Source organism: Microtus pennsylvanicus, chromosome 1 (assembly GCF_037038515.1).
Source record: "Microtus pennsylvanicus isolate mMicPen1 chromosome 1, mMicPen1.hap1, whole genome shotgun sequence".
Classification (NCBI taxonomy): Eukaryota; Metazoa; Chordata; class Mammalia; order Rodentia; family Cricetidae; genus Microtus; species Microtus pennsylvanicus.
The window spans coordinates 35,678,495-35,702,934 of NC_134579.1; the positions used below are offsets into that span (position 1 = coordinate 35,678,495).

The following is a 24,440-nucleotide window of genomic DNA, read 5'->3' on the forward strand; positions in this document are numbered from 1 at the left end:
TCAGTTTCCAGTTCTGTTGATTCTTGCATTGGACCTTGTGTAGATTACAAGGTGGCTCAACTTCCTAGTACATACATTAGGGATAATTGTGGTACCCACAACATAGGACTGTTATGAGTAGAAGATGAGTTGAGGATCAGAAAGTTCAGGACTTTGTGGGAAGAAAGAAATGACTCTGGGAGCTGCTTCCTTTAGTAAACTCAGATGCCCAGTTTTGAAACAAGCACTCACATAGCAATGGGATCTGGAATATTTGTAAACTGCTCAGCAATTTTATGTCATGTAAGTAACATTTTGAGAAAAATGCATTTGATCATATGTATATGTACTTGGAATAAATTCATAAAAGCCAATGCCTTAAGGCCAGGAGATTATTCCTAGGAAAATATGAGAGAATACACAGACTATTTTTTTCTCTCTGTCTTGTTTCTTCTCTCCCACCTCTCCTTTCTCCTTCCTACCCCATCTTTCCTCCATCACTATCTCTCTTCCTACCTTCCTTTTTAAAAAAAAGATTTCTTTTTAAAATTTGTATGTATGGGCATTTTGCCTGCATGTCATGTGTTCAGGGACCAAGGAACTAAGAAAAGGGCATTGGACCCCTAGAATTGGAGTTACAGGTGGCTATGGGCTACCATGTGGATGCTAAGAATTGAACCTGAGTGTTTTGGAAGAACAACCAGTATTCTTAACTGCTCAGCCACATCTTCAGCTCATGCTGCTAGGTTTGTTTATTTATTTATTGTTTTATTTGAGACAAAGTTTTCCTGTATAGTTCAAGTTGGTTTGAAACTCTCGACCCTCCTGCTTCTTCCTCTCAAGTTCCAGGATGATAGGGGTACCCTCTCATGTACCATCACACCATACCCAATTTTCTAATAAAAATGATCAACAACCTTCAGGGTCGATGAAAATTAAAACAGCATACTAGACTCATTTTCCGTGGTGTGCGAGGCAAACTGGCAGCTAATTCTGCCAAGAGGAAGAGCTGCTTTTTTACCAGATGAGACACCCAGCTGGCACACGCTCAGCTACCGCTCATCCATGACCCTTCACTCAATTTGGCTCTAAGCTAAAAAATTCTGCTTAAAAACTCATCAAAGATGTCTATATGGGATATTAACACATGGTGAGTACAGTGTAATTACAGATGGAAATGGTCCCTGATTAGTAGAATAATTCTCCGATGTCATTACTCAAGAATTTCCCACATACTGGTAAGGATAGCCCATGGGTTCCCTCGGTAGGCTTTTCTCTCTCCTCATAGAACTCCCTCTTCTGAGTCTCACAGTGATACATGCTTTCATGAAAACAAATAAGCAGGGTTCTGGATTTTTATGATAAAGAGAATAACCAATGAATGCAACTTGAGACAACATGGAAGAAAATATATACCACTGAGCTCATAGCCAAACCATATCCTAACCCTTCCCATCACAGGGAGAGTGGGAAACTCCTGGGTTTGAGGTGGAGTCTCAGAGTTTGTTTCTCTTATATCTCCTTGGTGATACCGAAGCTGCTGGTATCCATTTCAGATGGCTCCTTAGAAAGAAGCAGGTAAGAATGAGTGTGAGCTGACCATGATAGCAGCTCACTAAAGCAACTTCTACTGCCTTCTGCTTTCTTTGATCTTAACCTTCCCTACTCTCTCTTACTGGGGATGCAGGATTTACAACCCAACTAAGTGATCTGCAGCCAGTTCTGATGACAGTCTGCTCTCAGGAGAAATGTGAATAGTAGGTGAGGGCAATACTGTCTCTTAACTTAAACAGCCTCCATTTGTCATTCCTGTCACCAGTGCCCCACTTGAACCCCTTCTCCATCCAATGACGTAAACGATACTTGGAAAACCATCACAACACCATGAGGTATTGATCATGCTCATTCTCCTATGCTGCTTTGCAGGCTCTTGGAGAACTTCCCCTGCAGGCTTTTCTGAAGCCATTCCAGAGTTCTTCCTGTTCACTAGTCCCTAGGATGGTCTTGCTTTGGGTCTTCACTCTTCTCCATGCCTCTGTTTGATGTGTTCCTACCTGCCCTGGCTTTATCTCCACTGAAAGTTCATCCCTTCTCTGAACCCTCATCCCTACTTTTAGTACAGTTGCCTGGTATTGTTTCTCTAACTGACTGTCCCTCACAGGTTCTGCACCCTGTGAGAACAGACTCTAAGTACAGGATTTGGATACTATTTTGATCACAGGATATTCACTAGGCTTAGGGGAGATGGAGGCACTTCTGGTAACCACATGCTCCAACCCAAAGGTTGTTAGCAACTCACAATGCCTAGAAGTCACAGGGGAATTCTCACTATGTATGAATGAGAAGGTCAAGGTTCAAAGAAGTCACCCATGTTTCTAAGCTCACATAGACAATGCACATACAGCCGTGTGGGTCTTGTCAGCCTACAGAAAGTTCAATTGTGTCTACACCCTCTCTTTCTTCGTGAACCTGATTTCATATCAAGGTCCATGGAGTACATTCCTCCATGAAATCTGTGATCATGTCAAGAACATCAATCTCTCTGCTATCAAGGTATGTTTTGCTCCTGTAATTAATAGCCTGTCACTCCAAGACTCCCCAAATCACCCTCTCAGTGACAGGCGATCTCAAGACCTCTAAACTCCTCATTCTGTTTCTATGTTTCCCACTCCACATCTCAGACCAAGATTTTAAAGCATATAAGACAGAGACATTTCTCAATTCCAGTGAAAGATTAAAGTAAAAGGCACAGAGAAATTTGATATACTATTTTAAATGTACTTTCATGTGATGTATTTCATCAATTTAGTATTTGCATCCTTCATGAACCAAGCACCAGCTTGTGTTCTGAGGTTAGTCAAGGCCCCGGTGTGCAATGTGGAATGTTCTCTGGATGGTGTCAGTGGGCAGAAAGAGCCTTAATGTCACCTGAAAGTTCTGTTTTCATTTATTCAGTGCAAACTGTGGCTAAAGCACTGATTAAAAAGTCCCTGACTTACATTGGCCATTTACATCAAAAGCTGGAATTTTGAGCACAGCTGCACAGTTTCCAGACCACAGAAAAGGGCTGGCACTCACAGCGGGTGTGAGCCTGGAGAGCCTGCCCTTCCTCAGCTACTTTGTATGAAGGTTAGAGAGAATGGGACCATCAGAAAGCCAGCTCAAACAAACATCCAGGACAGCAGTGCACTGGCTGCTCTCTTGGGAAGGTGTGTCATCAACCCTTCACACACAGACCTGAATATAACTGGTCACCAAGGGCAACAGAGAAACTTCTGCAATGACCCTGATACTTCCTGCAGCTACCACCTGGCTTCCATGTCTCTGCTTCTCATGGGGAGCAGGAAATTTCTGCTGTAGGCCTCTGTACTCTCCAGCTCACTTCTTCTCAGAAGGTGATCTATGCTTCTAATTGATTCCCATGGCCTTGAGACTTTCCTAGGACCCAGGACCTTGAGTCAAGTCAGCCCTGCAGCTAACCCTCCACACAGATTTCAACTAGCACTTTCTGCCCTGTGCCACCTCCCACCATCAAAGTTAACAGGCTTTCCAGAATACATAGTCTTTTTTGCTGCCATCCTACTTAGTGGCTGTTTGCTAAAATTTCAGGATTCCATCCTCCTATTCCCCTTAGGAATCGCTGCATGAGGCCCCTAAGCCAAGTCTCCTAGCTCTCCTTCCTTCTTCAGTGACTGCTCTGCTACTTGACATACTGCTTGATCTGTTACCTGTTTCTCTCCTATTGGCCCAGAAGCTCTCTACAGCCCAGAAGACCTTCTGTCATCCCAGCAACTATAGCAGGGTCTGGTAAGTATGTATGCTAAGTACAGAGTTGATAATGATGGAAGAAGAAATAACTAAAATAAAATTAAAGAAGGTATAGCCATTGAAAGCAAGTACAAAGTGTTAGATTTACAAATTAACCATGGTTGTTTTAAGGATTCATAGCTATGAATAGTTTCCTTTCTCTTTAGAAAGTAAAATGCAAAAACACCAAAAACATCACTAGGAAGATGTTTAAGGAAACAAAACAAGGACTGCCTTGGGGAAAGACTTTAAGAGAGGAAAAAGTGCTCACCGGGCTTCATATCCCATAGTGTTTGACAGATTCTTTTCTTTTAGCCACTATCTTGATGAAATAATGAGATGAAAAATAGCTAGAAGGGACCTTGACATTGGTTACTTGTAGGGTTGTGTGTGTGCTTTGTCAGATTTTATGTTTTTATTTATGTGCATGTGTAATCTGACTGCCTGTGTATTTATGTGCTCTATGTATACAGTGCTGGAAGCCAGAGGGGAGTCACCAATGGCTGTGAGGCTCCACATGGGAGCTGGGAATTGCACATGAGCCAACTGCAAAAGCAAGCAGTGTTCTTAACTGCTGAGCCAGCTCTCCACACCCAGAAGCCAGTTATAAACTCTTCAAGGTGACTTGATTTTATGACAGGACAAGGACCTACCATGAGATCTGCATTATACAAATTCCCAAGCTGGTTATGTTGTACGAGTTCAATTTTAATCAGAATATATTTTCTGTAAATACCTTTTCTCACTTTTTAAAAACTTTGTTTTTGAGATGTACCATTCCTCCATTTTCTTTCCTCCCTCCAAACCTTCTAATAAGTGCTTATGTGTTCTCTTTCAAAATTATGGCCTCTTTTTCTCACTAATTATCATAGGACACATATTACTCAACATAACCTGCCTCATCTATATGTCATTTGTTATTGTATGTAAGTTTCCAGGTTTGACCATTCAGTATTAGACTACCAATCGGTGTGCTCTGCTCTTGGGAAGACTGTTTATCCCACCCTCAGCATTTCTGTAGATCTTGTGGACAGTTGAGGCTTCATGGGTTGTTCCCCATGCACTGTGGGGTGTCTGTTGTTGCCTTGTTCATCTCATGTTAAGGTCGTCTTGTCAGTGAGGCTTTATGGGAATATCTTACAACATTACTAAGAAAACAATGGAAGTTGAAACGTCTTAGGTTTGTACCCTCACCTCTTCCCTCATCATGGGGCCTGTGACATTCTCATGGTCTTGTTATCAGATAAATGTGTGCTGTGGATTGAATGCAAAATGTCACTCATGTGCTTGGACCATGGAACCTCGGCTGGAGGTGTTGCTTTAAAATGTTGTGGGGCCTTTGGCGGGGGGACAAGGCTGGTAGAGGGCTGTCACTAGGAATGGGTCGTGAGTATCACTCTCTGTGTTTTATAGCTCAGCCAATCTCTCACACAGCAGCAATGTGATAACTGAAACCTACTACAATATATGCTTCCTATTATATATACATACATAACATGGCAACAGTGCTCCTGCTATAGGCTAATAATTAAAATCACAGTACCAGGAATGGGTGATGTCTTTTGGAGTTGTTGGCCAGTAAGGTTATATAGCCCACAAATGTTATAGGTTATTGCCAATGTTTTTGGTTGCCCTCTAGAACTTGGCAGTAAGATCCCATTGCTGAAGACATCAAATATTGGATCATAGAACATGGAGATGTCATTCTGGTACACACCTGGAGGCATCATCCCTATTGGCTAGCTTTCATGATGACAACAGTGCTAGGAAAGCTAACAGAGGAGGAACATAATCATCCACCTTACCAAGCTATGAATCTAGAGAATTACAATTAGTGACCAGCCTGGCAAGACATACCTTATGATTGGTAAAACTGTGGTTCAAAACATTGTGGAAGTAACCAACTATTTCATGATTGGATTTAATGTTTACTCCACAAGATGAAACCCATACCTGCATCATTATTGGGTCAGAAATGAATATGATATTCAACTAATGTCTAATGACTTGTCATACCCATAGATATGTGCATCTTTCAGCACTCACCAGAGAAGTGTGACCAGTTGTGGGTCTCTGTGTTAATCTATTTGCAGTGTATGGTGATTAACACAGAGACTCACAACTGATCAAGGTTCAGAGAATAAGAAACTGAAGACTTCTCAGCCCTATCTATATACCTTTCTCCCAAGGTTAAGGATAATCATGGAAGGAGGGTGGACAGAAAGACACTAAGAGCTAGAGGAAGTAGATGAAGATAAGGAAACAATATCCTCTGAATACCACAGGGAAACTGCACATATTAACTCAGTGATTGTGACAGCCTGAACAAGACCCATGTAGCTCAAACCACAATAAAAAAAAATAGCATTGAGTAGGAAGATGGGCATGGAGTTCAACTCATAGCTGAGAAGTTGTTAGCAATTGATAACTATTAGGAAAGGAACGGTCGATTTTCCTTAAGAATGTAACTCGAATGTTGACCACACTCTAGAGAAGGCCACACTTCCGACAGTATATGGACAGCACAAATTGAAATTGATGGGTGTTAAAGAAAAAAGACACAATTGGACCTGGGAGTTGGGAAGAGGTGGTTAAGGCCAAACCACATGGCTCAAAATTCCGAAAGAACTATTAGAAAAATAAAAAGATAAGTCAGTTGATGTTGCCACCCTGGTCAGAGACTCTGTGCATGAAGGGAAAAGAGTAGACTTGTTGAATAACCACATGGTCAAAACCCAGGGTACCAATAGAGGACATGTCAGAGCCCACTATAAGATCAATGAATGGTCATGAGTGGTCAAGACCTGCACCACCTCTAGGTTGTCTGATTCCTTAGCCTGGTCTACAGTCTGGAAGCTAGAACTTTACAGCTCCCTGTGACATTGTAAACTTTGGCAAAATCTGAGAATCACTTATCAGTGATTTTGGAGAAAAAGTTAATAATTTCCCACAGGGGAGATAGATCTATTTTCAAAAATGATCATTTAATGTATTTGGCTTAGGACCAGAAATCACACACATGTGATCTTCAGTGTTCTGGGGGTTCCATGGTGCAGTTCATGTGAGATTCTGTCCTATGACACCTTGTTCTCTCTAACTTCTCAAGTCACAGTGACCAGTACATGAAGCACATTCTATCCCCATAGCTCTGTCACCCACCTGCTGACACTGTACACGTAAGAGAAGCTAATTTTTGAACAAGTCCATGACTAATGAGATTAAAATCTACTCTGTCACTTGAAGAGTGAGGCCAATTTTAGTTCAGCTGACATTAGTCTTGGCCAAAATGATGCCGGTTACTGTTTCTCAAGTAATAATGATAATAAATCATCATCATCATCATCATCCTAGCATGTTCTTTTTTTAAAAATCTACTGTTTGTCTCTCCTGACCTCAATCCTTCAGAATAGATTATATTGAAGATAGTCAAGGCACTGTTATGCCCTTCACAAACAATGGTAATTCTGCTTGGAGAAAAAATTGGGAAGCTGAGACAAAAGGTTCCTATTTTTATTTATCTTTTTAAAAGTAAGGGAAAGGGAAGAAGTTTCCTAATTCCCATAGTCATTGTGTATCTTTTATTTCTAAATGAAGACCTAGTGTCCTGATTATTCATTACAAGAGTGTTTTGGTTTGGTTTTGCTTTATTTGTTTTCCAAATATGTGAAGTTGTCTTCTTCCCACAACTTCCAGGTGCACAGCACTCTCTGGGTTCTGTTGGTGAGGATTAAGAAAAACATTTGTTTCTGTCAGAAAAGGAGATGTGTGAGAAGACACAGCTCCAGACTGAGGAAGGACAGGGACCCTCTTCTCAAGGAAGACCACTATTGATGGTCCTAGAGATAATAACTGCATGGAGACGTGGTGCAGGAGGGTCTTCTTTCTATGAGTTGCTTTCATTGGTCAAATAAAGAAACTGCATTGGCTTTTTGATAGGGCAAAATTTAGATAGGTGGAGTAGACCAAACATAATGCTGGGAGAAAGAAAGCAGAGTCAGGCAGATGCCATGGCTTTCCTCTCTGAGACGGACACTGGTTAGACTCATGCCGGTAAGCCACAGTCAAGTGGCAATACACATTAATGAAGATGGGTTAAACTGATATGTGAGAGTTAGCCAAAAAGAGGCTAGATATAATAGGCCAGGCAGTGTTTAAATGAATACAGTTTCCATGTAATTATTTCGGGTGTAAACTAGCTGGGAGGCCAGGCGCCAGGAATGCAGCCCACCACTTCCTTTTACTACAGAGACGCCAATATTTGGGGATTTAAAAGACCAAAAGATCAGCGTCACTCCTTCATAGCTACCTTCTCAATATGCATGATGATTACACCCTTAGAGAATCAGGAAGTCACATCACATCTGTGCTTGACAGGTTGGTGGATAACTAGTACTATGCCACCCTTAGAGCATGAGCCACGGTGAGGCTCTGGTGTATACATTAAAGATTTGAAGCAGAATCAGCACATCTTTGCAGGATTAGATCCCTCCCAGTGTTCTCTATACACTAGACTCTCCTGTTTTATTTGCTGACCATAGATACAATGACAGTAATCTTAATTTAAACCATCTCAAAAGCTTCCCCCAACAATGATGTATTTAACACTAAAGAGAAGTAAGGAGCAAAGAGGGTCCCTTCTATAAAATCTTTACCATGCTGTAGCTCTTTAGAAAAGCTGTGATATATGGTACTAGTCAACGTTATTTTTTAAAGGTTTATTTTACTTTTAAGTAAGTGTGTGGGGCAGGGGTGGGGGTTGTGGTTGGAGAAATCTGTGAGCGCAGGTGCCATGAGAGGCAACAGTCCTCAGTCTCCTAGAGCTGGAGTTACCATCGTGGTTGTGAGCTACTGGACCAGTGCTGGTCCCAGAACTAGGTCTTCTGCAAGCACAGTGCATACTCTTAACTGTTAACTCATCTCTCCAGTCCTGTAAATGTTTATTTCAACAGCTATGAATCCACATGACAAGGTATATGATTAAGAGCCTTATACAAAATAAACATAATAAAGTCAGGGCTAACAAATTTTTCTCCTTAAAACCTTATGTGCTCAGTGGAAGCCCTGTTTCATCAGATTCCATAACATTCCCTTGTACATGTTCCTAAGCCGTTTTATTGGACATATTAGAGATTAGACAAATATAATTTTGTTTCAGAATTTAGAGGAACTCATATTGATTTCTCTTTATTTAAGTGGGAGAATAGAGAACTCCTGTTCCTGATCATTTTCACAGTATTTCGAGCCCCGCCGCCATCAGATCCCACTGCGTGGACTACCTCATTTCACCCACCTCTCACAATCAGCTGACTCTGGTGTTCCACGGCTGCCGCCTCGTTCCGGGCAATGCAGGTGTAATTCCCATTGTGCATCAGGGAGAGATTGGAGATCCTCAGGGAGCTGGTGAAGTCGATGTTGTCAATGGTCACCCCGAGGCTTGCCGGGATTGGCCGGCCATCCTTCTGCCAGGTGATGGTGATGGGTAAGTCCCCAGAGACCACCACACACGGGATGAAGACCCTCTGCCCGATGGAGAATCTCGGGAACTCAAAAGGTTGGATGAAAGGTGGAACTAGAAAGAAAAAAAGTAGCAGAGGGAAGACAATAATGAGTGCCTGATATTTTACTTTATCTTACGCCATTTGCCAATGAATGTGCAGTGACCCACAAGTACAATCCAGGAGTCTATAAGGTATAGAAGACTATAGAAGGCTGGTAAGTGTACCTCCGTCACTCAAATTCCTCAGCATGCTTAATGCAAAGCAAGGCTCCTTTGTCGTTCAACAAATATGATTCATTATTCCATTCAATACAGCAGAATCTACTTTTGGCTCGCAACATTTGAACTGCTCTTCAGAAGGAAGCCTTTCACAGGGCTTTAGGTCTGGTGTGCTTTTTTTACACACGGCATGTGATGGAGGCTCTTGCTTTCCTGTTTTGCTACCACTGGCACTGAGTGGCAAACAGGACCATGGGTTCCAGTGTTAGCTCTCAAGCTCATTTACCTGACTAGTAACAGCCACACACTGCAGCTACTTATCGTAGGTAGTGGGGGGTGTTCTACACCCATTACAGTTTGCATGTTCTCTAGAGGGCATTTCTACTCATGAATGGACCCAAGCCAGGTATCTGTGCTGTTGGAATAGGTTATGCTGCCAGTCTGGCCAGTCAGAGAGTCAGCTAAACATTCTAGATGTTTCTTTCTTAATTTGATCCCTTCATAAACTGTTCCTTGTCTTCCTGCCTCCAGACCATGTTTCCTTGTCACCATCTTTGATGGCCTAGGAGACTCTTTAAATCATAGTCTAGTCAAAGTAGAGCCAAAGGAACCAGGTCGGAACCCTCGGGATGGGCAGGTTATTAATATACCATCCATAAGCCCCCTGCAGCCGGGGAAACGGAACCCCCGACAAGGTGCTTTGCCCTTTGACTGGGAACAAGTTGGTCTTTTCAGGAGGGCGCAAGCCATTTCTATCTGGCTCAGGTTGGAGCCTGTACTGCTGCTGGTCATTGTTGTAGTTTTGCATGTACCTTTTTTTTTAAAGGAAAAAATATTCTATTTTTTTTTTAAAGAAAAAAGAAACATTCCATTCTGAGGGCTTGAAAATAACATATGCTATAAGCTAAGATTCTAAAGCTCAAAATGACTGGTGGTAAAAAGACACCATGCCAGATGAACTGACAGAAGGGGAAGCAAACAGCAAGCTGATATCCATAGTGTCTGTTCATTAATCCACTATGGATTCAGCTCTACTATCAACTCAAGGGAGACGTCAGGAACCCAGCTGAGAAGACTAAGTAGAGAACAGGTACGCAATCATTCATTCATTTCATGAAATGTTGTTCAGCGGGCACCTGGCATGTGCGTGGCCACCACTGTATGCCATGAGCCCCGCAATAAACATAGCGCATGGTTCGCTGCCAAGTGCAGTATTCACGAAGACGTAGGCAGCAAACAGCAACACAGCAGTGTCATGGCTACTTGGGGACTTGACATTATTACTGTTGCTACTACATTCTCTCACAAACAGCTGGCAGCCGGAACTCAGAATTGCCAACACAGCCCAGAGCTAGACGGCCTAGTCTTTAGGAGGCTTGAGTTTCATCTTAACCAGAGAGATTTAGAAACAAAAACAGCTGAAGGAACCAATTAGCACAGCCGATGTCCAGAGCATTACAGTTTCTCAAGGTGGAGGCACAGTTTTGGGTCTACAAAGAGCTGATTTGAGCTAAGGGGCAGGGTCCCAGGAGGATACTCTGTGGTGCTATAGACAGGAACGGCAGATGAGATGTGTTAGTTCACAGCAGCAATGGGCTGGGGGAAACACCAGTCGGACAAGGATACTTGTCCTTCTTTACCTCTTGTTCACTCTGTGCACACACAGACAGTATTGATAGTGAATGGATTTTAATACTTTGTAATATAGAGGACTGCACTATTCATCCCTGGTTTCTTACACACAGAACCCCGGTGGTCATCATATTTATACAAACACTGGTCCCTCTTGCTAGCTTGGTGCTTGCCGTCAGAATAGAAGATCGGTTTTCTAAGGTAAGAGCTTTGGAACTAGGCTTCATAGCTGCCCATCCAGCTGTGCTACTTAAGATCTGCATTTAGCCCATCCCTGAGCCTTGGTTTCCCTATCTATAAATGACAACCAAAGCCCCAAGTTATTAATCAGTCATGATAGTGATTCAACAACCAAGGGCAGTGTCTCAGTGAACTGTAAGTACTTGATTCAGTTCCTGTGTCTTTAAGAGGAGAAGCAACAAAACCACATCTAAAGAATTAAATTTCCCTAGGAATTTTAACACAGATAAAAAACATATATATGCTTATTTTCTACCCATTGAGACAAACATGGAAAGTAAGGCACTTGTGTGTGTGTTCTTATATGGTATGTGCATGTGTGTGTGCGTGTGTGTGTTCTTATAAGGTACGTGTGTGTGTGTGTGTGTGTGTTCTTATGAGAGCGTGTATGCACACTGGCAGGAGAGCAACCCAGACCGCTGTTCCTCAGAAGGAGCTTGTCTGTTTGCAATAGGGTCCTCATTTGGTGTGGAGCTTACCAAATATGTTGGGCTGGTTGGCAAGAGGGCCTCATGGACCCTCCTGTCTCTACCTCCCTCGTGATGGGATTAGAAGTGTGCATCACCACACCTGGCCTGTTTCGTGTAGGTACCAGGGATGAAACTCACGCTCCTATGCTTGTAAGACAGGCACTTAACTGAGACATCTCCCCAGCCTATGGAAGGCATCTTTACATAACCATTAATGATAAAACAAGTTTAAAGTGTAGATATAGATAATTGTGTTCAACAGTTGTGAGCTATACCAACAACCCCTTATGCATGGGAGAGTTGTAAGACAGAAGAACCTCACATGCATACTATTTCCCAACAGTAGACAGAAAGAATTGGGTACAGACGGAGCGGCATTTAAATCCACATGAAATCCAAAACAGGGGCTGGGAGATTACTCAGAAGGTAAGACTACTTTCTGTTCAGATATGAAGAGTCCAGTTCTAATCCCCTTTATCCTCATAAACAGCCAGACATGGCTTTATGTGCACTTGTAACCTCAGCGGTGTAGTGGTGTGTGCGTGTGTGTGTGTGCGTGTGTGTGTGTGTGTGTGTGTGTGTGTGCACGTGAGCTTCCTGGCTGCTCATCTAGCTCCAGGTTCAGTGATGGAGACTCAAGATGGAAAATGGTGGAGTAAGATACCCAGCATCCCCCTCTACCCTCCACATAGGTGATGAACCTGTCCATAGGTGAGCATATGCCACATGCATACACATGCATATGAAAACGCACACCCCAAAACTTAATGCTTTCCAAAAGTTTAAAATTCATCAACACATGGAATTAGAAGGGACACAATTACAGCTTTATAAATGACTTCAGACATGGCTTGAAGAAACATATCTAAAACATAAGTCAAGAGGTGTGCATTCAATATACTGAAAAGCAATAGTACAGCTGTAGAAATAGCTCAGTGGTTAAGAGTGGTGGTTGCTCTCGCAGAGGTTCAGTTCTGGCACCAACATGGGGGCTCAAAACCATCAATACCAGTTCCAGGGGTTCTGGTATTTTCTTCTCACCTCCATGGTCACTAGGAACAGATGTGGTACATATATATACATGAATAAACACTCATATACATAAAATAAATAAATAATATGTATGTATATATATGTAGGTAGGTATGTATGCGTGTATGTGTGTATATCCCAGAAAACCAATGCCAACAACCTCATTCATGCATGCCACTCAGGACATAAGCCACTGCTCTGAACATATGATTTTAAACTGCCATGACCATCTTGGTTAGTCATTATTCATAACTTGTTCTAACTAGATGCTGAGATATGAGGGATCCTGGCCGGCTTAGTGAAGAACCACAGTGGGGAACTAAAGAGAGGTGAGAAGTCAGGCATGGATAAGAGCATGTAGCTTGTCTGGAGTTGGGAAGCACTGTACAGGAACACACTGTCCCTAATGGCTGGTTTTTCTGTAAAAATCATAGATGACAATTGAGACTAAATTGGGAATCATGGTTTGTATATTTAAAAAGATAAGAAGTCATATTTAAAATGTAGTGTGTTCATAGAAAAGTCCAAAATAGTTAACATACAAACGTTTATGGTGCAATAAGCAATGAGAGTCAGGGGAAAGTCAGGTTTGCTATCTGATCCTGTGCTGGTCATCACTATTTTAAAATGGGCCTCCTCTTGAAAGCAGATTTAATGCCTGGACCAATTAACTACCCACATCACCTCATTGCTGCCGCCTCTCACTTCAGTTAGAGTTATCGACGACAAAATGTTAAACATTCCGACAAGGGCCCAGCACAGAGGCCTTGCCTCGGTGAGGTCTAAAACCTAACTGCCAGATTGGACCACGTAACAATAACATTAATAATCAGTTATAATAATAAAACTCACCATCATCACCCCACATCCTCTTTCTGCAACCTTTGAGAGCGCTCAACCACATGATCAGGATATGTCAACTCCTCACCCAGTTCAGAACACCCTCTTAAATGAAGCAAAGCGCCCAAATCCTGTTGACAGCAAAAGCTGGCAATATTACAGGAGTGGGGCTTCTGAGTGTGATATGCACTGGGTTTTGACATAACCTTTCTGCAAGAAGTATGTAAATAATGGCTAAATGTCACCTATTACCAGGTTTGTGTATTTAGGAAGGCGGGGGCTGAGAGCCTTCCACTATTGCAAATGCCAGCTTCTGCTCTTATTCTTTCTAAACTCATACTAGGGATGTTAAATAAAGTTGATTCACTTCTGTTTTTACTCCCAGAAATTAAAACTGTATTCTGTTTAAAAAAAGGAGTCTAGAACATTAATGAAAGATCATGGGTTGAGTGCCGGTCAACCTTTGATAATTAGCAATGTTATCTCAATTCAGGGTTTGGGGGGTGGTGTGGAGGGTGGGTGTGCTCATGATTGTGAACATATATGGAGAGAGATACTGATATTGGGATGACATTGTTTGATGACATCTCTACATTAATTTTGAGACAGTGTCTCTCAGTAAACCAAGGATTTACCATTTGGCTAGAGCGACTGGCCACTGAGTCCTGAGATCCACCTGTCACCCTCACCCCATTGTCCTAACACCATCGTTCTGTGCCGCTGAACTGAATGCACAAAGACCTTTGCCTCTCAAATCTCCTAGGAGATATATGTATATGTACACACACACACACACACACACACACACACACATATATATGGACACCTCTTTGTTCAGTCCCTTTCTTCCTACTTTTTCCCTGTTTTACATACTGTTATTTCTTGTCGTTCTTCAGAATATTTTCTTTTTTGTGTGTATGTTGTGTGTGTGTCACATGTGTGCACATATATGAGTAGTTAAAGTACATGTGTATGTGAAGAAGTATCTTCTTCAATCATTCTCCACTTTAATTCTCTTGAGATAGGGTCTCTCATCAAACCTGGAGCTTACTAAATCATCTAGACAGGCTGGTTAGCAAGACCCAAGGGTCTCTGCATCTCTCCCGCTCCAGTTGTGGGATTAGGAGTGTCTGTTCCTGTGCCAAGTTTAAAAGTCTGAACTCAGATACTTATTATTGTGTGGTGATCACTTTATCAAATGGACAATTTCCTGAGCACCCTTCCCTTTAACATCCCATTTCCATCTTCCAAAATCACCCCATCTTCAAATTCTGTACATTATAGGAAGACGATTTCTGCGAACACTCGATCAGAGTTCAGTCCCAACAACACACCACCTGAATAGCTGTGCCCTCATGAAACTTGCTCAGGCCTTGCCCAGATATCTCACTGGCCACTGGCCATGCATGTGCTGACGACAGCTCCAACACAGCGAACAGCATGAGGCTGCTGACCTGCTGGGCTCACAGCCAAGAGTACCAGCCCCAGACTGTTCACAGAGACTCCACATGCTTTAAATCTCTCCTCTTATGGAATACGGACTCAGTAGGATGTGGAACACGGGACACAGCTGAGCCCTCTGCTCTCTGCAGGACCTGTGGTTCAGAAGCTACTGTGAAGTGCATTGTGGTTTTGGCTTATGCGGTTTAGTGATTTATGTAGAATCACCCAGAATGACAGAAGATAGATCTGTTTTCTTTTTATCTCCCACATCTTATGAAATAAATATCTTATACACTTTAATTGCATAATAATTTTTGAAAGAAAATCCTTAGTGATGATTTCAAATAAGATTTTATAGTCTGAGGAGTGGACCATCCTGAAGTACTTAAGAATGACTTCAGATAGAGAATGAGGCACGTATGTCTGAGATGTCATAATCAAGATGTAAATAGGAGCAGACATGTATAGCATCTCACTCCTGATTCTTCCCATCTGTGGAGGAAATCGTGTCCACACATGGCCTTGCTCTCATGAAATTCACTCCCCTGTCCTCTGACCAGAGTGGGCTTACAGTACATTAGGCTGTGAATGGGGTCTGCCCCTGCTCCAGGAGAAAGATACCAGGCCCAGATTTTGGATGTGAAATGAAAACAAAAAGAATGTTGTACCTAAAAGAACTCAGAGGTCAGACTGAAGTGCATTGACAAATCTTGGCTGTGTGTTTGGCCTCTCACTCCGAGCTGCCCTTGGGCTCCAGGATGAACTGATATTAAACGACACTCCAATGTTGACCTAGAAAACTAAACAAGGACAGTGAGAGCCAGCAGGGCCTCCTGAAGTTCTGCCTGCTGTGGGGGAAGGCTGGGGGAGGGACAAGGCTTCCTGAAGCGTGGAGCTGACGCCCCTCCGGGTTCAGTAGCAGGATTTCCTAACGTCGCATCTTGGCACACTTCAATAGTCCGAACCATGTAAAGTCGAAGGTGTTAAAAATGCCTGCTTTCCTCAAAAGGTAGTCATGAGCTAACTAAGTGGGATTTGGAGGTGTATTTAGAGAAATTTTGGGATGTAGTTAAGTTCTTTGAGGGAAACACTGCTCTAAAAGCTGTTTTCCTGGATAATCTGCCTACAGAAGGATGCTGTATATAAAAGAGAATATATATATAGGTCATTAGTAACCTTCCAGGTCTGCCTGTAACGCTGCAGCGAATGCTGTACCCTTCCGCCTTTGTTGTCTTACTTATTTTGTACTGTGATTAGAAAAGAATTGCCAAGTGGGCAATGTCTCTTTCAGTTTGACCCTTCTATACCCGATCAAGCAACAGCTTGCTAGCTTTCTTAGGAACAGAAAAGGAGGGAGGGATGCTGTGGAGGGAGACATAATTTTAACATGCTCCAGACTGTTTATCATTACCCTGAAAAAATAAATGACCTGCGTCTTTTGTTTATTTGTCTGCTTTTACTTAGCTTCTCTGAGTTCAGTAAGAACTGAAACACCACCTTTATCTATAATATATGTAATGAACCAGTATTTAAATGACTAACACCTTTCTGAAGACTGATGTCAGCTAATGCTCAAGCTGGCGCCTGTTCCCAGCTAACAAATAGGGGAAGAACTAAAAAGCCGTCAGCAGGACATGCACAGAAGGTCAGGAAAGTAGCGCATCTCCCCCAATTTGCTTTCAAAAAAATCTCCAAGAATTAACGGGAGAAAGATACTTAAAATGTTTGAAGTAAGGAGAAATAGGAACTGTTGGGTTTTTTTTTGTTGTTGTTGTTGTTGTTGTTTTGCAAGTGAGATGTAAAGAAGGAAGGTGGCAATATGCTGTGTGGTCCCTGGAGATTCAAGACAGTCAAATGTTCTCAGAGAAAGGGCAGCTCTACCCTACAAAGAAATCCCAAGGTTCACGGCAAGAAAAGTGGGATGGCCAGAATACTGTCACCCAGATGCCCCATGGGAGATTGGAGAGCATGGACGGCCCTCAAAGCACTCTCATGCTTGTTATGGAAGGTATTCTTAGAGCAGTGATCCGATTACATTGAAATGCACAGCATATTTATTAAATATGATATTGCTTACACCACAAGAGTGTGTATAATGAAGTGAGCAGAGTCTCTATGGGTGGGAAGTCTAGCCCCCTTCTGAGGCTACATCGCTGTTCTGATTCGTCTCTGTTGTCCTGCTTCTTCACAATGGTGAGAGAAGCCATGAGATCCCACGGTACAGGGGAAGAAAACTCCATCATGGTTTGCTAATTTACCTGGAAAAGCCCTGTCTAATGGGTTGGGAAGATTTTTGTGTTTGTTTAGATATACTTCCTGTGGTGTGTTGGTCTGAGTGTGTGTTTGTGCAATCATCTGTGAAGGACAGCTCAGATGTCATTCCTTATTAGTTGATCTGGAGTCTCTCACTGGTCTGAGGCTTGCAAGTTAGGCTAGTCTGGATGACCACTGAGCCTCAGGGATCTGTGATCCCCAGTTAGGATGACAAGCCCATGCCACCGTACCCATCTCTTACTGTTTTTGTTTTAATTTTTTGCTTGTTGTTTGTTTATTGTTGTTTTCATGGGTTTTTGGAATGGAGAAAAAAATCCTCATGCTTAAAAGGCAAGCAATTTATGAATTGAGCTTTCTCCTAGCCCTTCGGTGGACTTCTAATGCACACATACAAAATAAGCACTTAGTGAAACTGTGAAAATAGAAGATATCCATAGTCAACCTTGGTAATGGAGGAGAGAACCAAATTGAAGTATCGTATTTACACCAACTCTGTCTTTAACAACCAAAAGGCAGTGACAGTGGCCCTGGCTGGGATATGGGGAAAGGCACTCACTCAACAGTGGGCGGCAGCAGAAACCCACACAGGGATATAGAGACTGATCAAAACAAGGTAAACTCTGTGACCTATGAATTCTACTTCTGTTCCTATATTTCTGGGGATACTACATAAGACATATCTACAGGATATCCACAATAGCATAAATTCCAGAGAGTTGGGACCATGAGGACCTGATTAGTTTCTGCATTTTTAATATATGTATTTGCCTGCGTATGTGAATAAGGCACAGAGTTTTCCTTAAACATTTCCTACAATTAAATGTGTGTATGCGCGCGTGCCTGTGTGCACACATATGTGTGCGCGTGCACGCGTGTATACGTGTGGTACGTGGATGGGTGTGTGTGTGGTGTACGTGCATGTGTGTGAAGAGTTATACCAATGTTACTGTCATTTTTCAAGACAAGTTTAAAGAAAACAAGATAGGGCAGATGGCAACAGGGTGACCCACACACAAAGTTGACAAAACCAAACAAAAATACCAGTGAGCAGCACTGTCAGGGACTTTGTTCACAAGTTCCACAGCTGGCTATGCCTTCCAACAAAGAGACCCATCCTTCATATTGGAGGTGGCCCTCTCCTGTTCCTCTGAGACATCAGTAAATGCCCAGAGGGCTGTCCTCACAAAGGAAAAGAGCTGCTGAGCTCTGCAGCACACAACACAGCTGATCCCTGCAGCATTAGAGATGGCCTCTCAGGAACGTATAGGCTCCCTGCTTCATACAGGGACTTGGCTGACTTCCATGGGCAGAGCGCAGAGCTGCTGAAGGCTGCCCTGCATAGGAAAACTGGTCCCAGAAGAAGGGGAGGCTATACCAGCCGGGCAGCCATCATTGATATGCATAGTTATGTAGAGAGACATAGAGGACCTGGAGTGCAGCAGGCGGAGCCTAGAAGCCCCAGGGTGCTCAGCTTCAACATCCTATATTGACCAAAACACATCTATGAGGGATGCTCTGAGCAGACCTCACAGGCGCCAAAGACTGTAGCCATTTATTCAAACACATGGGATGCTTTGCTGAGGGGTTAGAAAGAGGGAATTTGACAATCCCATCCCATCAGTCCTCTGAGATCCCATCAAAGCACTGATTTAAAGGTGAATCTAAATCCCTGTTTCTAACAATAAGGTACCACAGGTCATTCATTTAATATGTAACCTTTATGTTGCCATTTCTCATTGTTTCTTCTGTATTTACTGTAACAGAAACTATGGGTTCCCTAAGTACCTGCTGGAAAATCAATGTAAACAGTTAACAGATAAGATTTTTCCACCACATACAAATGACCTCTGTAAACAGGAGACTGAAAGAGAAAATACTCTGAAATGCTATGCTTTCTATATAAGATACCACACGTCTCTCTCGCAACTAGAGAGATAGCAGAATCTATCTAAAGAACAGAAGCATGCAGCAGCCATCAACCGGAGGGGAGTTTCAGCCCAGAGTCTGGACACTTGTAGCAATCTATGACATTCAGGGTAGGACAGCCAATGAGCAACTGTGAGAGATCTTGAGGGCCATTTGCCAAGGGTGTTTCTGTAGGCCTGGGCCTCATGACCACAGCTGTGAGAAGGTCTTGAAAAATCATATCATTGGAAGGCGGCATCCCAGCTGCTCACAGAGATGGAAGTTGAAGATTCACCCTCAGCACTATCTTGTTAAACAGCCCAGGCTGGCCTTGACCTCTAAATCCTGCTTCTCCTCTCTCCTGAGAGTTGTGATTATAAGAATTCACTACCATGCCAGGCTCAGGACTGTTGGTGATGATGAATGTGTGTGTGTGTGGGGGGGGGGTGTATGTTCTCATGTGCATGCACGAGAACACCAGAAGATGTTATGTCCCATTAACTATATCATTCTCTACCTTTTTCCCTGGAGGGAATGTCTTTCAGCGAACTGGAGCTATGTGGGCAGGCAGCAAGTCCCAGTGATCCTCCTGTCCTACCCTACAACATGAGGACTATATTACTGGTATATGCACCCATGCCAAGATATTTATGTGGGTGCTATGGAATCAAACTCAGGTTCTCATGCATGCACAGCAAATGCTTTTACTGATCTATGTACCCACTACTCATGTCTCCACTTGAACTCTCTCTCCTGTCATCTCAGATTGGCTCTTCGTGTTGATTTACCCTAAATTCTGTTGTTGTTGATTTGAAACAGGATCTTGTTCTATAAACCAGGCTGGGCTTTGACTCACAGCCTCATTCTCCTGCCGCAGCCAGGCTCTACGTTTTTAGAAAATAATATTCTTGGCTTTCATGGTAGCTTCTTCACAGACCCTTTGGCTTCATGGTTCCTTGCTCCGACCTTGACTCCTCATGCAGCACAAGCTGAAAGATGTAGCAGGGGTATCTGGAGTTGACAGCCTTGACTACGCTACCAGATGCCTCCCCTCCTTTCTTCTGATTCTCTGATTATGCTTCAACTCCATGACAGAGGCACTGTGAGCATTAATTAAGATGACACATAGGAAAGTGTTTTGTAAACTATGAAGTTTTGTATCAATATAAATAGAAGGTGACATTTTTTTAATCTAGCAGCCAATTAGCTTTCTTGGCACTGTTGGTCTACGGCAATTAGAACACTCAGTCAGGCAGCGTTCAAGTTCAGGGAGGCTCTGACGCATGGAGGGAAAATGCCTTGAGATATGGTTACATAAAACACTGCATAAGATGAAATGATGGGGGTCCCGACTTTCCCTTCTGCCTGTGTATTGGGAGTCGGCACAACCATACCGCTAAGTGTGTTGAACATATTTCAGAACTGCTTAGCCTCAGCCACGATCAATAATGAACAGATTGATCAGCTGAATCAGTTGTTGAGCAGTATTTTCCCCCAAAAAATATCCAGACATATGCAACAAAATAAGATGAAAGGACATGATTATTATTTTTGAAAAGAAATATACTAGAAAGTATTTCTCCGACTATCACTTAAATCCACATGCATTGGCACACGTGTGGACACGTGGCTACATATATGAACACACACAGCATGCATGTGTACATCTTCATATATAATTAGATATTCAGGGTTTCGAAAAAATATCCTGGAACATTTTGCAGTAGTATTATAGGAATTGAATGGGTCAAACCCTATTTCCCAAGAAAATCAAAAGTGTGTGTAAGTGTGTGTGTGTGTGTGTGTATGTGAGAGAGAGAGAGAGAGAGAGAGAGAGAGAGAGTTTGTATGAGTGAATCTGTGTATGTCTTAATGTTTGTGGATCTGTCTGTCTGTCTGTCTCTGTGTGTATGTATTTCTGTCTGTATGTCTGTGTGCCTTTGTATATCTGTGTGTCTGCATGTGTTTGTGTGTATAATTATGTGTATGCCTATGTGTTTGTATGCATGTGTCTATGTTTGTGTTTATATATGTACATGTTTGTTCATGTGTGTGCGCAGGTACACGTGTGTGTGTGTGTGTATATATATATATATATATATATATATATATATATATATATATAGAGAGAGAGAGAGAGAGAGAGAGAGAGAGAGCGCAGAGGATAACCTTGGTTATCTTCCCTCAGGTGATATCCACATTGTTTTCTTTTGAGAAAGGTTCTCTTACCATCCTGGATCTAGACAAGCAGGAAATGGTGAACGGCCAGTAAATATGAGGTATCTCCTTATCTCCACCTCCCCTGTTTGAGAATAACTAGCAAGTGTCACCACCTAAATGTTTATTTCTCTGAGAATTTCTACCATGTGTTTAGATTATACTTGTCCCTTCCCCAACTCCTGCTGATTTACCACTAGTCCCTAAACACCCACTCTGTCCTCCCCTTTTCAAAATTACCCATCAGCTCCAATTTGTGCTGCCCATATATTCTTTTCTTATTGCTTTTCATTGAGCTCTACATTTTTCTCTGCTCCCCTCTCTGCCTCTCCTCTCCCCCCTTCAACCCTCCCCCAAGGTCCCCATGCTCCCAATTTTCTCAGGAGATCTTGTCTTTTTCTACTTTCTACTTCCCATGTAGATTAGATCTATGTAAGTCTCTCTTAGTGTCCTCACTGTGTTCTTGAATGTGTGGTCTTCCACCGGACCACGGTGAACTCACCAGGGGCTACAATCTTAAAGCAAGCTCTCTCGGCAGCTATCAATTGCCAGTAGCTAGTGGTGGGATGGGCATTTGGTCAGGCTTGAACTTGCTTATTGGCATGATTTCAGAATATTATTCTTTGGGGCCTAAGATATTTGGAGTTGATTTACGGCAATTAACAGGATCAACAATAGCACATCAATTTATGCTGTTCCAGCAAGCTTTAAGACAAAAGTTAATTATTCAGTTGTACCTTATAGTGATATTTCATTTGTATTTTAATAAATAAAACTTGCCTGAAGATCAGAGAATAAAACAGCCACACTGATCAGCCTTACAGACCAGGCAGTGGTGACACACACATTTAATCCCAGTAGCCACACTAGTTTGCCATAGAAACCAGGTGGTAGTGGTGCACGCCTTTAATCCCAGTAGTAGAAAGAAATATAAGATGGGAGGAGACAAGCTTCAGACACAGTCTCATTCTGAGATTCCCCAGGATCTCCATTTCAGACTGGGTCTCATTTGGTTTTATTTGATTGCTTGATGGGAAAAAAATGGCCAGAGACCTAAGCAGCATGAGAGGACAGTTATCTACAAGGAAAGCACTGTGGCCTGTGGGAGTTCAAGCCACTAGCTGCTTTGCTCATAAAATTCCAACCGTTTTCTGCTAGAATGGCTCCCTAAAATGCTAGTCAGGCAGACTTGTGTATTTGGTAGACTCTGTTGGAGGAGAGAGGTGGGAGGCTGTCAACTCCTAGAATCACAGCTGATGATGTCACAAATAACAAAACCCAAGTCCCAGTGCCTTTTGAGTTTGTGTGATAGTAGTAATTTGATATTTTGATGTTGTGCAACGAATTGTGTTAATATTCAAAAGAGCCTCTAATCTCAGCGAGCCAGTCATCTGCAAATGCTGATCCAATCAGGAGATGGCGTGTGGGTGAAACACTCATCCAAGGGTGTGATGTATCTTAAGAGAGCGAACTGAAAACACTCAGTGATGTGGCACCCATATCTCCATGGCAACATACACATACCACTGCAGAGGTTTAATTTTCTGCACAGTCATGCACACGCTCAGGTGCTTTACGGCTTATGTGTTCTGTCTTTTGTGCTTGTCTGATGACGGCCTCTCCTGCAGGGAAAAGCCCCTCAAAGGAAAGCTCATGTTTCAGTCAAAATCACGTCGCTGCTCAGGGAAGGGGGCCCAGCACGGCTCAGATGCTTCCTAAGTGAGGAAGGGTTGTGTGATCCCAGAAGAGGGCCTCGCTCTCATTTAGTGCCACTCTGTTTTATTGAGGATTTGTAATTATTTTAGAAAAAAATAAAATGGGAGCAGGGAAGTATATATCTTAATTAAGGGAGCCATTTGAGGATTGACAAGAGACTGGACTCTAGAGGGGTTCCCAGGTGTTCAGGGAGATGTCCCCAGCTTGTTCCTTGAGCAACTGAGGAGAAGGAGCCTGAACTGGCCCTATCCTATAGCCACACTGATGAATATCTTACATATCACCATAGAAGCTTCATTTGGCGATGGATGGAGATAGAGACAGAGACTCACATTGGAGCACTGGACTGAGCTCCCAACTCTACCCAGATTCTGAGATGGTCCCATCCCAAGAGCTGGTCTCATTGCAAAGCCAGACTCAGAAAGGAGCTGTGTGGGACAGGTTGGGGGCGGGGTTACCTTTCACGGTCACGTGGACACTCTGGCTCGTGGAGAGCTGTGGCTGTACCAGCACATTACAGGTGTACTCCCCCTCGTCCACTTCTTTCTGGACATCTGAGAGTTTCAGAGTCCCGTTGTTCTCAAATGCCACCTGGCGGTGGTTGAAAGGAAGCAGATTAGCGTTCTTGTACCACTTGATGGAGTAATAAGGGTAGCCAATCACGCGGCAGTGGATGTATGTGTCCCGCCCTGCTATTGCAGTGATGTTTTTCATCGGTCTGATGCTTGCAGGCCCTGGAGAGACACAAGGAAACTCTTGAAAATAATTTAAGGGCACATGTCATGGAAGGAAATGGGTACACCTTTCCTTTGGTGAAAACCAATTATTTTTATGTAAGCACACCTTTTTTTTTTTTGTCTCAGTTTCTTGGCATTTGGCATTTTCTACTAAAAAGATTTTTTTCCTTTTACAATTCTCAAAATGAGTCAATGAATGCTAAAATCTTTTCATCAGCTACTTCTATGAAAATATTTTGAATTACAAGATAAAAGACAGTTTAACTAATAAAAAGTAACTAGTCTACACTTCACGGCCAGCTCTTCTGGTGAGAATGCTAACAGCTATCAATCGACTCTGTCAGGTGGATCATGAAGATGGAGGTTATGCCGCTGCGCTATGGATGTGAGTTAGGTACTGTGAATGGAAGGCTTACCATGGATGTCATGAGA

At 42.7% G+C, this 24,440-nt stretch overlaps 1 protein-coding gene across 1 annotated transcript in view; it reads right to left on the minus strand.

The window, feature by feature from the left end:
• The window catches only part of Dscam (DS cell adhesion molecule), a 556,660-nt gene that overhangs the window by 215,228 nt on the left and 316,992 nt on the right, over positions 1-24,440 (minus strand). The window contains exons 8-9 of the mRNA XM_075961310.1: positions 23,730-24,005; positions 9,077-9,355 (exon numbers count right to left, since the gene is read on the minus strand). Of these exons, the coding sequence (XP_075817425.1) occupies positions 9,077-9,355; positions 23,730-24,005 (555 nt within the window). The remainder of the gene's footprint in view (positions 1-9,076; positions 9,356-23,729; positions 24,006-24,440) is intronic.